The sequence below is a fragment of the Malania oleifera genome, chromosome 2 (genome assembly GCF_029873635.1).
Source record: "Malania oleifera isolate guangnan ecotype guangnan chromosome 2, ASM2987363v1, whole genome shotgun sequence".
Classification (NCBI taxonomy): Eukaryota; Viridiplantae; Streptophyta; class Magnoliopsida; order Santalales; family Ximeniaceae; genus Malania; species Malania oleifera.
Window position 1 is genome coordinate 22,562,149 of NC_080418.1, and position 13,942 is coordinate 22,576,090.

General features: G+C 38.5%; 1 protein-coding gene across 1 annotated transcript; it reads left to right on the forward strand.

Annotated features, from left to right (window-relative positions):
- The first annotated feature begins 7,041 nt into the window (after nt 1–7,041).
- On the forward strand, nt 7,042–12,148 carry LOC131149792 (tetraspanin-3). The gene is made up of 2 exons (XM_058100549.1): nt 7,042–7,866; nt 11,529–12,148. The coding sequence occupies exons 1-2, from the start codon at nt 7,354–7,356 to the stop codon at nt 11,871–11,873; spliced, it is 858 nt and encodes a 285-aa protein (XP_057956532.1). The 5' UTR covers nt 7,042–7,353; the 3' UTR covers nt 11,874–12,148.
- The last annotated feature ends 1,794 nt before the right edge of the window (nt 12,149–13,942 follow it).

A 13,942-nucleotide genomic window follows, 5' to 3' on the forward strand; every position in this document is an offset into this window, starting at 1 on the left:
CATATATACAACCCTCAAAATATCAAAATGACACTAGGACCTTATAACAAAATCTACTGATTCTAGTACATAGCTTAACCTTCTATTAGGGATGCTCCACTCACTCAATGGCAGCCTTGACCCTCCGATTTTTCTGGGTTTCCTAAAAAATGTATTAATGTTAGGGGTGAGACGCTTCTCAGTAAGGGAAAATAAACTAAATACAGCTGTGTAGCAACATGAACATTTAAAGTGCTTATACATATACAGTACATTTCATAACTCTGGAAATAATCATAATATCATACTCGATAATCATGTACTTTCATATTTGTTAATAAATCATAACATACATAAGCATCTGTTATAACTAAAATACTAAACATATACCTAGGATGAATAGCTAGCAATGTCATGTATTACCCCCTATGACGGGTTGTGCAACCCGAAGGCGGGACCCGACAATGGCTGGCCGACCACTGCCGAGTCAAATATGTCTGTAAGTACGATGGGCCCGCCACACCCTGGTCCAGACTGCCAAGTAGAAGTCCACTCTCTACTGAAAGCCACATCGACTATCCATCTCTCATCCCCTCATGGGATGGTTAGCACTAATCTGACGTAGATATCTAATCTACACATATAGCTACGGTACCGAGCCCTAAACTGAACTAAACTAACATCCTAGTTGTAATAACATATAATACATGAACATACATAATATCATCACGGCCTCATGTCGAAAACATAGGTATGGCCTCGTGCCGAAATCGTAAATACATGGCCTCGCGCCCAAATCGTAAATACGACCTCGTGCCGATAATATAAATACATGGCCTCGCTCCAAAATCATAAATACGGCCTCATGCCAATAACATAAATACATGGCCTCGTGCCAGATACGTTTCAGGTATTTACATTCTGAAAATAACTCATTTATCATATATTCGTCAAACTCAATATAGCATAACTCGTCTTTTCAAAATACCTGAAAATATGTTTTGCTCATAAAATCATTCATATTATGATTCACTTCACATAAAATAATGTTCAAGCCACACATATGCCGTTTAAAGTATGCTTCATATTCTAAAATCATCATTTCTGGTATCTCGTACATACATATACATTTTAATCATAATAGCAGTATTTTCCAAACATACATTTCATACGTGATAAACAAATATAGCATAGATTTTTCTAAAAATAAATGTGCTTATAATTAACAATAACTTGTATGGAAAATAACTGCTTTAGTTTATTCTCCTACCTGGCTACTGAGAAAGCCCCCCAAAATCCTAGGCTAACCCCCGTATGATTTCCTGATCAATATCCTGAAACTCAAAACTCCCAGTATTAATCATCAGTATTTTCATACGTACATCAATTTCTATAACTACCATAAAGTCTAATTTGACTTAAAAAGCCATACCTCAACCCAGGGATGATTTCCAACTTCCTTTTCCCAATGATCCGCTTCGGCAAACTCGTAGAGAACTCCACCAGGAGCGTCGTGGTAGCCTCAAATCTTCGATCCGACGTAAAACTAGCCCAAAATCGAAGAGAGAGAGTGAGAGGGCCGAAGAGGAGAGAGAGAGAGTGGAGAGGAAGCTTCAAATGAAATAAAAATCAGATTTTTAGTATTTATAGATAGCAGAATTCTTCGACGAGCCCGACCTTCGTCAACGAGTTCTTCACAAATTTCGTTGACGAAATCCAGTCTTCGTTGACGAAATTCAGTCAGCTCAAAACCCCCCCTCTCGGTATTTTATCGTCGACAAGGCCCTGTGTTCGTCGACGAAATCCTTAAAGCCTTCGTCGACGAAACCCTGTGTTCGTCGACAAAGCTTGGCAGCTTCCTTTTTTATTTTTGTTTCCATTCCCCTTTCTTTTATCATTTAAATTCCATTTTTAATTCGGGTCGTTACACAAGTAGTCCTCTTCCAAAGACTCTCGGGATCCTACACTCGAATAGTCATCCTCCAAAGAATTTCGAGATCTTACACTCGAATAGTCATCCTCCAGAGGCTCTCGGGATCCTACACCCGAGTAGTTACCTTCCAAAGACTTTCGGGATCCTACACTCGAATAATCGTCCTCCAAAGGCTCTCGGGACCATATACCCGAGCAGTCATCCTTCAAATGCTTTTAGGATCCTAAACTCGAATAGTCATCTTCGAAAGACTTTCAGGATCCTACACTCGAATAGTCATTAGCCATAGGCGCTCGGGATCCTACACCCGAGAAGTCATCTTCTAGAGAGCTTTCAGGATCCTACACCTGAGTAGTCATCTTCCAACAACTTTCGGGATCCTACACTTGAAAGTCATCTTCCAAAGACTTTCGGTATCCTACACTCGAATAGTCATCCTCCAAAGGCTCTCGGGATCCTAGTCCCGAGTAGTCACCTTCCAATGGCTCTTGGGATCCTACACCCGAGTAGTCATTTTTCAAAGGCTTTCAAGATCCTTAACTCAAATAATCATCTTCCAAATACTTTAGGGATCCTACACTCGAATAGTCATAATCCAAAGACTCTCAGGATCCTACACCCGAGCAGTCATCTTCCAAGGGCTTTCAGGATCTTACACTCAAATAGTCATCTTCCAAAGACTTTTAGGATCCTACACTCGAATTGTAGGAACCCGTAACAAAAAAATAAAAGAAAAGAAACAGTTTGGTACAAAGACCAAATTATCAACGGTTTGAGGAATCTAAGAAAAACCGTCAATGGTTTTGGGTGGGCACAGTTTGGTATAAGACCAAACTGTCGACAGTGTTGGCAATCTCAGGAAAACCGTCAACGATTTCCCGCTGGCCAAGGGCCTATAAGTTAGAATCTTATAAAATATTTTTCATTTTAACTCTCTCTCTCTCTCTCTCTCCTAGGGTTTTCACTCTCTCTCACTCTTTCCCTAAACTGAGCCTCTCACTCTCTCTCTAGCCCAGAATCTCTCCGCATGTGCGCTCCGATCCTCACTACCTCCTCTCGGCCTGTCGGTCCTCACTCCTCGGCCAGGTTTAAGGAAGCTAGGGTTTCCTCAGAACGCCGTAGGCATATTTTCAGGAACAGGTAAGGGGATTAGCTTATGTCAATTATTTTTGAAATGTGAACCGATTAAACTGAAGTTATGGATACATGAATACTATGTATGATTTTTTAAATAAATTAGGCGTATGAAAATGAGGATTTTGGTTTATTATATACGTATTTGGAAAAAACTAAAGTGAGTCGGATAATCATCTCATTTTTCATGTAAAACATATATTTTGAGTTAAAGTAAACCTTAGAGATGATTATACCCTATTTTCAGTAAAATATATTTTTTCCAGGCAGTTTATTATATTATGATATATCACTCAAATCGTGTGGCATGAGAATGATTATTATTGCATAATTAAACCTGTTGGTTTTTAGGGTATGATATGGTAAAAGTTATGGTTTTATACTGATCTCAGGAAATGTTGAGAATAATGTGGATTTATGATATAACGGTTTTATATCGAGTTATGATATGACGGTTTTATACCGATTTGTGAAATAATGATTTGAAATGACGGTTGGATACCGAGTTGAGAAAAATGAGATCATGTTATTGTTCTTATTATGTAAATTGCAATATATGCTTTAAGAACCCTGAGAGACTTGATATAAATGAAGTTTGGTACCGTAACTAGTGAAATTGTTAGTGCAGCCACACTATAGTAGAAGTGTAGGCCATGGATAGTCGATTTAGCCTAAGAAGGGTAGGATACCCTCTTGGGTCTGGACCAGGATGCGGACCCAAGAGAGGGATAGAGCCTTCTAGGAGAGAGAGAGAGAGAGAGAGAGAGAGAGAGAGAGAGAGAGAGAGAGAGAGAGAGAGAGAGAGAGAGAGAGAGAAGTAGAGAGGGATTTAGGGCTTTAGACCAGAAAAGGAAGAGAACAAGAGATTAGGGTTTCAGAGGCATTCACAAGAGGAGAGAATTGCTAAGAGGAAAGAGAGAAGAGAGAGAGAGAGGTCAAATGAAAAATGGAAAAAGGGTAAAATTCAGGCTTTTATATGTCCTGTTCCGAGACCACAAGCATGCGACACATGGCACTACAACTTCCATAACTTCAGCGTGCTATGCGGCTCCTCTTTGGCTGTTCAATCTGTTTTTCTTGGAAATAGACACAATCGTGCCACGTAAGTGATCCGTGTTGCACTCATCCGCCTCGCTCGACGGCCTACACGTGGCTTTCATACATCATCATGATGTCACTCCCTGTTGGCTTTAATGAGAGGATATACATATATATAGGCTACGTGGCTTCACCCAAAGATGGTACGTGGCCTAGCCTTTGACCCAGACCAGTTCCCCGCGAACCGGTTGACCCACTAAACTGGTTGCTGAACCGGTTCCTATTATTTTCCTTATTTATTTTCTTATTATTTTATATTTTAAAATTCAAGAAATATGGAAAATAAAAAAAAATCAAGAAAATTAGAGAAAAATATTGAAAAATACCAGCAAATGGTTTTTACACACTTTTCATCTAGAAAATAGAAAATGGTTCCTAAAATCTTTTAGAAAATTTTGAAAATATTGTGTGTTAGAAAAATTCTATAGTTTTTGAAATAAATTTGGGAGTTATTTTCATAAAATATTTTCTCTATTTTTAATCCCTATGATTTCAAAAAAGGGGGCACGGGCTTTTTAAACCTCACGTGTCTTAGTTATGAGGGATAATTTATATTAAATATGTTATGTGAATATTTGTGTGTCTTTTTTATTTGCATTAGTTTTGTAATTTTTCAAAGGGAGTAAAATAGAAGGTTATTAATTAGGGATAATTTTTAATTAATTAGGTACCATTCGTAGAACATGTGTGTGGGGGGTGTACCTTCCCCTTACATAACTGAACTCTCAAACCCAATCATGGTAACGCAAACTGATTCTATCCTTAATTGAGTTGTAATCATGTGTTTTAACTACACTCCAAAAGGATAATGGTGACTCCAATACTCCATTTTTCTCAAAAATCAATTCATCATTTTTTATTTCGCCTCCCTGGGACACCCTCACTCTCGGGACGTTATGACACCTTTCATATTAAATTCTATTAGAAATAAAAGTTTATTTTTATGACTAAAAATTAAAAAAAAACTAAATATTAACGATGTATAAAATTAAAATTTTGTTCATGAATTTGATATATTTTTCATTCTCTCTCTTTCCTCGATAACCAAGCATGAAAGCGAGAATTTCTTGATATTTTTCTTTTCTGTTTCTAATATTTTTGAGTTCCAAACAGAGTCTAAAAGAATGATTATACAAAATTGTTTAAGTAATATGTGGCATGTATGATAAATAAATTTTAAATTAACCCCAAGAACGATCATATGCCTAATGGAATCATGGAACTTCTCACGTTGGAAATGCCCCCAAGTAAAATTAGAGACGCTATTCTAGTGGCGTGTGCATGAGAGATATGGAAGGAAAGAAATTCTAGAATTTTATGAATAAAACGTCCTTAGTTTAAGAAGTATCTTAAAGAATCTAGCCCTTAGGGGTGACAAATTGGGTCAGAACCCGACGGATGACTCGTGACCCGCCCATTTAAATCGGGTTTGGATTTAGTCAAAGGTGACCCATTTATAAATGGGTCAACTCGAACCCGACTCGTTTAATAAACGGTTCAACTCGAACTCGACTTGTTTAATAAACGGGTTTGGGTTGGGTATTCGTCAGGTGACCCGTTTAATTTGATATATATATATATATATATATATATATTAAAGAAATGTATTATTTTCTACATTTTATGTTTTTTTGTTAAGATATTAATAAATAAAATAAAATAAAAGAGTGTTGTTTTTTTTTTTAAAAAAAAAAATGTCACTTTATATGAAATGTTTTAAAAAATTAAAAATAAATAAATTATATTTTTAAATGGGTTCTTAATGGGTACCCGTTTATCAAACGAACGAGTTTGAGTTTATATGTTAGTCACCTGTAAGTAAATGGATCAATCTGAACCCGAACCCATTTAACCTCTACTCATTTACGATCCACCCAAACCCAACCCACTAACTTGTTTTGTCACCGCTACTGCTTCCTTCAAATCCAAGTGTTAGGAAATCTAATAAAATAAAATAATAAAACTTAAATACAAATAAAAAAACAAATGTAAACACAATTTACAAATAGGTTGAGACACGAATATCTTGCACTCTTTAAGGAGATTCAAGCCCTCTACGGTTTTTGGCTTAGTCCACAAATCGATGTAGTATAATTCCTCAAGAGTTGTCTTCCTCGAGATACAACAACCCGATCTGAATCGTACGACTCTCTCCAACTCTGCATAAACAAAGGAGTTCAAAACTCTATTAAAAAACATTTTTCTCTACTTGTCAAACTCTCTAAACTCAAATGAAAAATGATATGATGAGAATGAAGAGAAAAGATGTGTATGTTGTGCTGATACCTGAAGGATCGATTTACAAGCACAAAATAACCCTTTATTTAATAAATAAAATGTATATATATTAAATAGATACATATCTAAATTTAAGGTACATTCATATAATTAATCTTATATACTTATGAAATACATGACCTAATTAAACATAAATATATAACCCAATTCAAAGTATATGCTGTTTTTCAAGATGATAAAAAAATAATAATATTTTAAATATACTAACAATATAACTAATAAAATAATAATATTAAAATACATGAATGTCATGGCAGATCTTCATCATTCTCTCTCTCCATAATTAGCTGCAAGATAAGTTTTCCGTAGATATTTTTCATTTTTACTTGCTATTGACAAGACTCAAGCTCCTTACTTAATCCCTCAGTTTTTTGCTTAATAAAACTTTTACCATTTAAAAAACAGTTAAATTAAAAAAAAAATACATTTTATCTGATTTATTAATAAAAATAAAGAGAACTCTAGTTAAAAAAAAAAAAAACATTGCCATTTTAGATAATTACGTGAAGCTTGAGATTAAGCCGTAGCACCGACCGCGGAGTAACTACTGACTAGTCAATGTGATAATCAATAAATTAGGACTATGTCACCCGCGAGTCAAGAAACCTATTCCTATTTACTTAACACCTCACACCATCCAAGATATACATATTCCAAGCCAACACAATTACTCTTTCCCAGCGACACGTGTACGCCCCAGTCGCACGTTCGCCATTTCACTGCACGCCAACACACCTGTCCAACTCAAGCCGCGAGTACTCCTCTCCCCTCTACTCGCACAATACGCCGCCCGATCCATCCTCACCCTCCCCTATATACACCTCGCGAACCCCAACCCAGCGTTCTAGCTCATTCTGCCACTCTGCCTGCAACCCCGAAGAACAGAGAGAGAGTCTCTAGAGAGAGGAGAGATGAGAGCGAGCAACCACTTGATAGGGCTGGTGAACTTCCTGACGTTCCTGCTAGCGATCCTGATCCTGGGCGGAGGGATATGGCTGAGCAGCCGGGCCAACAACACCGACTGCATGAAGTTCCTGCAGTGGCCGCTCATCGTGATCGGGGCGGCTATGATGGTGATCTCGCTGGCGGGGATAGCCGGCGCGTGCTACCGCAACACCCTCCTCATGTCCCTGTACCTGTGGGTGATGTTCTTCGTGATCGTGGCGCTGATCGGGTTCGTGATATTCGCGTACGCCGTCACTGACAAGGGGTCGGGTCGCTCCGTGCCCAACCGGGTCTACAAGGACTACTACCTGGAGGACTACTCGGGTTGGCTGAAGGACCGGGTCACCGACCCAGGCTACTGGGCCAAGATCGGCTCCTGCATTAGGGACTCCAAGGTCTGCGCCCGCCTCCGCCAAGAGATTGGCGGAGTACCCGAATCCGCTGACATGTTCTACCTTAGACATCTCAGCCCGGTTGAGGTAATAACTCCGACACCATCCTTTTTTTTTTTCTTGCCTAATATATATATATATATATCGGATAAGAGGGATTTTTTAAAAATATTTTTATTCAAATTTATTTATTTAATTTTTTGCAACACTTTAAAGTTTAAGTCAAGAATTGGGTTTATCAGAGTAACTCAGAGGTATCAAAAATTAATGCTATGCTATTAATTAATAAAAAGTTCTTCTTTTGAAGAACATTAATAGCTTAGAAAAATGAATAGTATATGTTTATATACAATGATTCATTAGAAATGATGACAACAACCATTTGGGTGGAGTTGTATGGCACAATTATTATTCGGACATGTCTATGTGTAATTCCGAACTTTTTCTTTCGTCCTTTCTTCTTTTCTCAGACAAAGCAACTGATAAAAATTGAATCATGGGTTTTAGGACCTCATGGTGGGGTTTTAAGAACGACGGTGATTATAAATATAACTATATATATATATATAGATTTAGCAGGCAGATTATATATAAGAATATGATTAAAGAATATGATTTGGTGGCTTAATGAAGCTTAAAATTTAAAATATTATGTGGGTTCCTGTGCCTCTGGTTAGTGGCAACCTATGCCTAGGTAGGGTACCCCCAAAATTATTATTACGATTTTGTTGAATTTTTAATTATATATATTCAAATATATATGGATTTTGTTTGAGATCCGATTATGATGATGGGGAACAGCCAAGGAATCGTCCTTTTTGGAAATGAAGGGCAGATCCGTATTCCCAGGCGCAGGGGTATTCTTCCATTTATCGAGTAGGAGTAGGGGCCTGCGCCTTCAACCCTCCTTGACCCTTGCTAAGTGGCGTTTGCCAATGCTTGCTGCCTGGTAGACGACGTTGTCTTTTAACTTGTTCGAAGGCTGTCGTTGCTTTTCAGTTTTCACTCTTGCAACGCTGCTGCACCTCTGTGCTTCTTCGTTGAGATTTTGACCAGGTCGGGAGTGGCTCCCGCTTTGTGGTTTATCCAAACTGGTTTGTACTTTATTTCCTGGTCCCAAACACTGCAGAATATTTCTTAAAAGAATTTGGGGACCTTTTGGCTTTTTGCTGGCTGCTTTTTGGTTTTTTATGTTTGGTGTTAAGGAAAGGAAAGGAAGAAGACTTTCCTTTCTTCTACCTTCTTTTCTTTTCTCGTCCGCGGAAGGCCATCCTAGACCACAACCCAAGCGTCATGGGTCATGATCAATGGTACCACTTCGGTACTTGCGAGAAAGAGTGCTTCTACAAATTCTCTCCACCTTCCTGCTTTATTTACAGGGTTTGTTTGCTTCCAGGATTTTGGTCGAGTTAAATAAACAAAAACAGAGAAACGAGAAGACAACTCATTTTTTACTTCATATATATGCATATGTATATTATCTATATTAGATATTACTAAAATGAAAATCTGCTCTATGATTAGAAATTTTTAAAAATAATATGTTAATTATTCGTAAATTTAAAATTTTGTTCATTAATTTAATATATTTTTTTATCGTTGTTCTCACTTTTTTAATAACAAAATGTGATTTCCTTTTTTTTTCCCTAAACATTTTTCATGTTCCAATGGACTTTAAGAAACTATTATCCCATGTAGTATTTGGAATCCACCTATTATAAGATGTCATGTTAGCACTTGGATCGATGCAAGTAAAAGGTATTGTTAGGTGGTGGGTTCTATTGCATTTTAGTAAATCCAACCATTAACATACACAATTTGTGATTGGTCGGATATTTTAAGTGGAAAAACTTTTCTTTATTTTATGTTTGGAAAGATGTTGGATTTGGAGTTGTATTATATTTGAATAAGATGTAGTATAAAATATGTATTGAAATTTGTTCAAATTCACTCAAATTTAAATTCTAGGGTTCGAAATTCATGCGCTCCTAAACATTACCTTAAGTATTTTTCTCTGTTGAGTAATTTTTGTGTATGTGCTAACCATAGAAAGCATGAGTCACGAGCAATGGTATTTGAACGTACCTTCAGGGTGTGGTTCAGGTGGTAGTGTGGATTGCGGGAATGCCTCTCATGAGGTCAGATGTTCAAACCCTCCTGGGCTCATTTCCGTCCTTGAATTTCTGAATTTACCATCTTTTTGAAGTTATGGGGTCAACTTCAAGGGGCACAGGATTAGTCACGTGGACTGTAAAAACGGACACGTGGATACCCGGTGCGTAATCCAAAAAAGAAAAGGTATTTGAACGTACAAGGCCTATTTTTTTTTGTTTGACAAAAAAATAAACCCACATACCCATATATGTTGAAACAAGGGTTGCTTCAACATGACCACTCATGCTCTCCGTTAAAAATTTCTCCATCTTTTGAATGTTTCAGTAGATTCTTTTTGTGTGAGTAGCACCCAAAGCTTTATTTATACTTGGGATTGTTTGCTTAGAACTAGCTGCAACCTTGATTCGAAGAATGGAAAGTTGGAATCTTAGCTCTCAAGAGTTCAGTGGAGTTCCTATTTAGTTTTTGGAAGTTTCCTCTTGCCGACCCCTTCACTTAATTCAAATCTTTTTCTTGGCAGCCAAGCATGACTTCTTTCTTGTTTAGTTATTAAGTGTTAAGAGTTTAATCTGGCGGGTTTGAAGGGGATGGTTGATTCCAAGCAATGATAGATAATGCCTAGCTAGCTTCTTCACATGCCCCTTATCATCTAAGGTGGGTCCTCTCTATTTCATCCTCACCATGCTCTCTATAATATATAAACTATTCAGAAAAAGAAGGATGTGAGGGTTTAGATTCTGCCTCTATATACCATCATTGTCCCTATTCCTATCCCTATAATAATAACACCACATATTTTTGAAATTTTATTAAACAATTTATGCGAACAACAACAAAAATAATAATAATATAAAAACACAAATTTCTTCTCTTGTGGGTCTCCCATCCCCTATCCCCTGCAGCCGTTGACCACCATCAATTTAAGTGAATAGAAATTAAGAGAGCATGTGACAACATACAGAGGCACAGAGATATCCCCATCCCTCCTCTTTTACCATGCGTACTACATATATAGAGGTATGCAATTATTTGCACGTGCCCCAGGCTAGCTCTTTCTTTGGGCCAAAAGGTGGGGTTAGCTCTTTCTTTGGGCCAAAAGGTGGGGTTAGGGTTCTTCCCCCCTCAACCCAAAAAATCAAGAACAGAGGATGCGGTAATTTACTTACCTACCTCCCCTTGATTCAACACATTCTACCATTACTATAGCTTTACATTCATCTTAATTTATCCATGGACAAACAGCCCTAAAGGACAAGAAGTGAGCTACTGCCCCCATTCACTGCCTTTTTTTTCCTTGTCAAAATGTTCAAGAAGTTCCCAAATAGAGGTTGTTGCTATGTCATTTTCAACTTATCATATACGTACACGCGCGTCAGTGGGCAGCCCTCTTTGTCATCTCACTAAAATTTATATACCTAACAATAATGACAAGCTTGAAACTGGCCCAGAAAAAGCCAGTTACTAGAACCTACTTTATGGATATGATGTGCTCATGGAAATGTTTGGCCAGTACTGTTATTTTCTTGCTTGCCAAACAGGATTCCTCCTTGGGACTGTTAGGAATAGTTACTTTACATAGATTGGTGAACCAGAAACTCATATGTTGCTTAATCAATTTGGCCTTGTTTATGCAGTCTGGGTGTTGCAAACCCCCCACAGAGTGCGGCTTCGTGTACGTAAATGAGACTGGGTGGAACTCTGGTGGTGGGCTGGGGGGAGGCAGCCTGGATTGCACCACCTGGAGCAATGACCAGGAGCAACTGTGCTACTCCTGCAACTCCTGCAAGGCTGGTGTCCTGGCCAGCCTCAGGAAGAGCTGGAGGAAGGTCTCTATCATCAACATTGTTGTCTTGATTCTCCTGGTCATCTTCTACCTCATCGCGTGTGTGGCTTACCGAAACGATGTCCGGATGGACAATGATGAACCCTACGGCGAGACGAGGATGACCAAGTCACACCCCAGTAGGATTCAATTCTAACTTTTAAAAGAACTTTCTCATGGTGATTGGTTGGAGCTTGACTAATTACATGAATAGAAAGTTCTGTTTTCATTATGCAGCCAGGGTATTTCCATTCAGGGTTTTGTAATAGATTTCAGGGTTGGTTCATTTGATTCGGATGGAACCTTGGGTTGTGCTTTTGGTTGCTCGTCTTATATATTGTATTGAATCAGACTCTAGCTGGCAGGTGCTTCACTGTATATGTTGTATTGGCGGTGCATCTTCCTTTTATATGAAATCCTTCACTTTGAAAATGACAAATTTTTATTATTTACAGGAAAATACATACATTGGCACATTCCCCATGTTCCATCTTTGAATATCATTATTTCTAAAAAGCGTAAATTGCACGATTGGCCTTCAAATTGTGTCAAGTATCACTTTAATCCCAAGTACCATAGCTAGTCATCTTCAAATTATGTATCAAATATTTGGTTTAATGCGGTTTCAAAATCATACACTCAAATCATATTGGTATCGGGCTCTCAATAATTTGACATGCCAATTAATGTGAACCATGAACCAAGGAAATAATTTATTTTGCCGATGGTAGTATTAGTGTCGAGACAATTTATTGTTTTAGCCTCAATTCTTCCCTTTCAAGATGATTGATGTGTTTTTTTTTTTTTACCGGAAAATAGTCCTTGACCATTGCCACTCTTCAAAGTGCAAGCAACCTTAATTTACTTCGGAGATATATATATATATATTTTCCCTCTTAAACTCTACTCTTAAGGACATAAAAGTGTTTAAAGTTGGGTCCAATTTTTTTTTATAAAAATGTCTTCTGCCAACACTTTGGCAAGTTTTCGCACCCTGCTCTATAATCAGATTTTTGGTGCAAAATATTTTGCCGCTTTAAACCCCCAGCGCTAGGCCTGGCAAAACAGGCAGGCGGGTCGGGTTTGGGCGGGTTGTCAACGGGCCGGGTCATAAACGGGCGGGTCATAAACGGTTAACATTAAATGGGTCATACATATCTCAACCCTAATCCGCCCATTTAATAAACGGGCGAGTCACGGATCACCCGTTTAATAAATAATTATATATTTTAATTTTTAAAATTTATTTTTTATTTTTAAAAATACTTATTTTATTTATTGAATCTTAAAAAAAGAAAAAAAGATGAAGTGGGAAAAGAAAGATCCAGATCGGGGTCTGATTGAGTGAGAGAACCGAGAGAGGGAGAGTGATTGTTGATACTGTCACGCCGAACTGAGAGCGAGAGGGAGAGTCGAGATCGTGAGAGGGAGGGGGACGGGCTGTATAGGCACTCAGGCAGACAGCGTGCGGCGTGGGTGACGGCGTGCGGCATAGGTGACAGTGACGACGTGCGGTGTGGGCAACGGCAACGGCGTGTGGCGTAGGTGACGACGATGGCGTGCAGTGTGGGTGACGGCGATGGCTGGGCTGCTAGATGCCTAGAAACCGAGAGGAGAGGACCGAGATGAGAGGTTGAGAGAGTGAGAGCCGAGAGGCTGAGAGCCAGAGGAGAGCGAAGCTGAAGCACCGAAAGGCGAAGGCCGAGAAGAACCAGAGGAGAGTGAAGCGCAGAAGGCTGAAGGCTACGGGATTTTTGGTTAGGGTTGGAGTCGGTGGACAGTGAGTGATAACTGTGATATATATGACATAAAGGAACCAAATTAACGGGTCACCCGGCGGGTGACCCGCCCAAACCCGGTTGAACCCGGTTATAAACGGGTCAACCCGTGACCCGCCCAATTATTAAACGGATCGACTTTTTTAAACCCAAACCCGTTTTAAATAAATGGGTCCGGGTGACCCGACGGGTTATGACCTGTTTTGCCAGGCCTACCCAGCGCTGATGAACAATCTTGAAAGAAGAGTCCATTTCTTCTTTCCCTCTCTCTCTCTCTTTTGCTTCCATTGTGGTTGATCACAAACCCATGGTTGGATCATTCATGGAGTACACACTGAACACAAAAATAAAAAGAGGTGAATTTTCTTTTTTAATTGAAACAAAAATTAACATCAGTTGATTCAGTCCAGCCTCTGAACGTTTAATTTCCTGATTATTTGAGACATTT

Coding starts and splice junctions, on each gene's coding strand:
- LOC131149792 (XM_058100549.1), top strand. CDS start 7,354: ATGAGAGCGAGCAACCACTTGATAGGGCTGGTGAACTTCCTGACGTTC. Junction 7,867..11,528: donor GACATCTCAGCCCGGTTGAG/GTAATAACTCCG, acceptor TTGTTTATGCAG/TCTGGGTGTTGCAAACCCCC.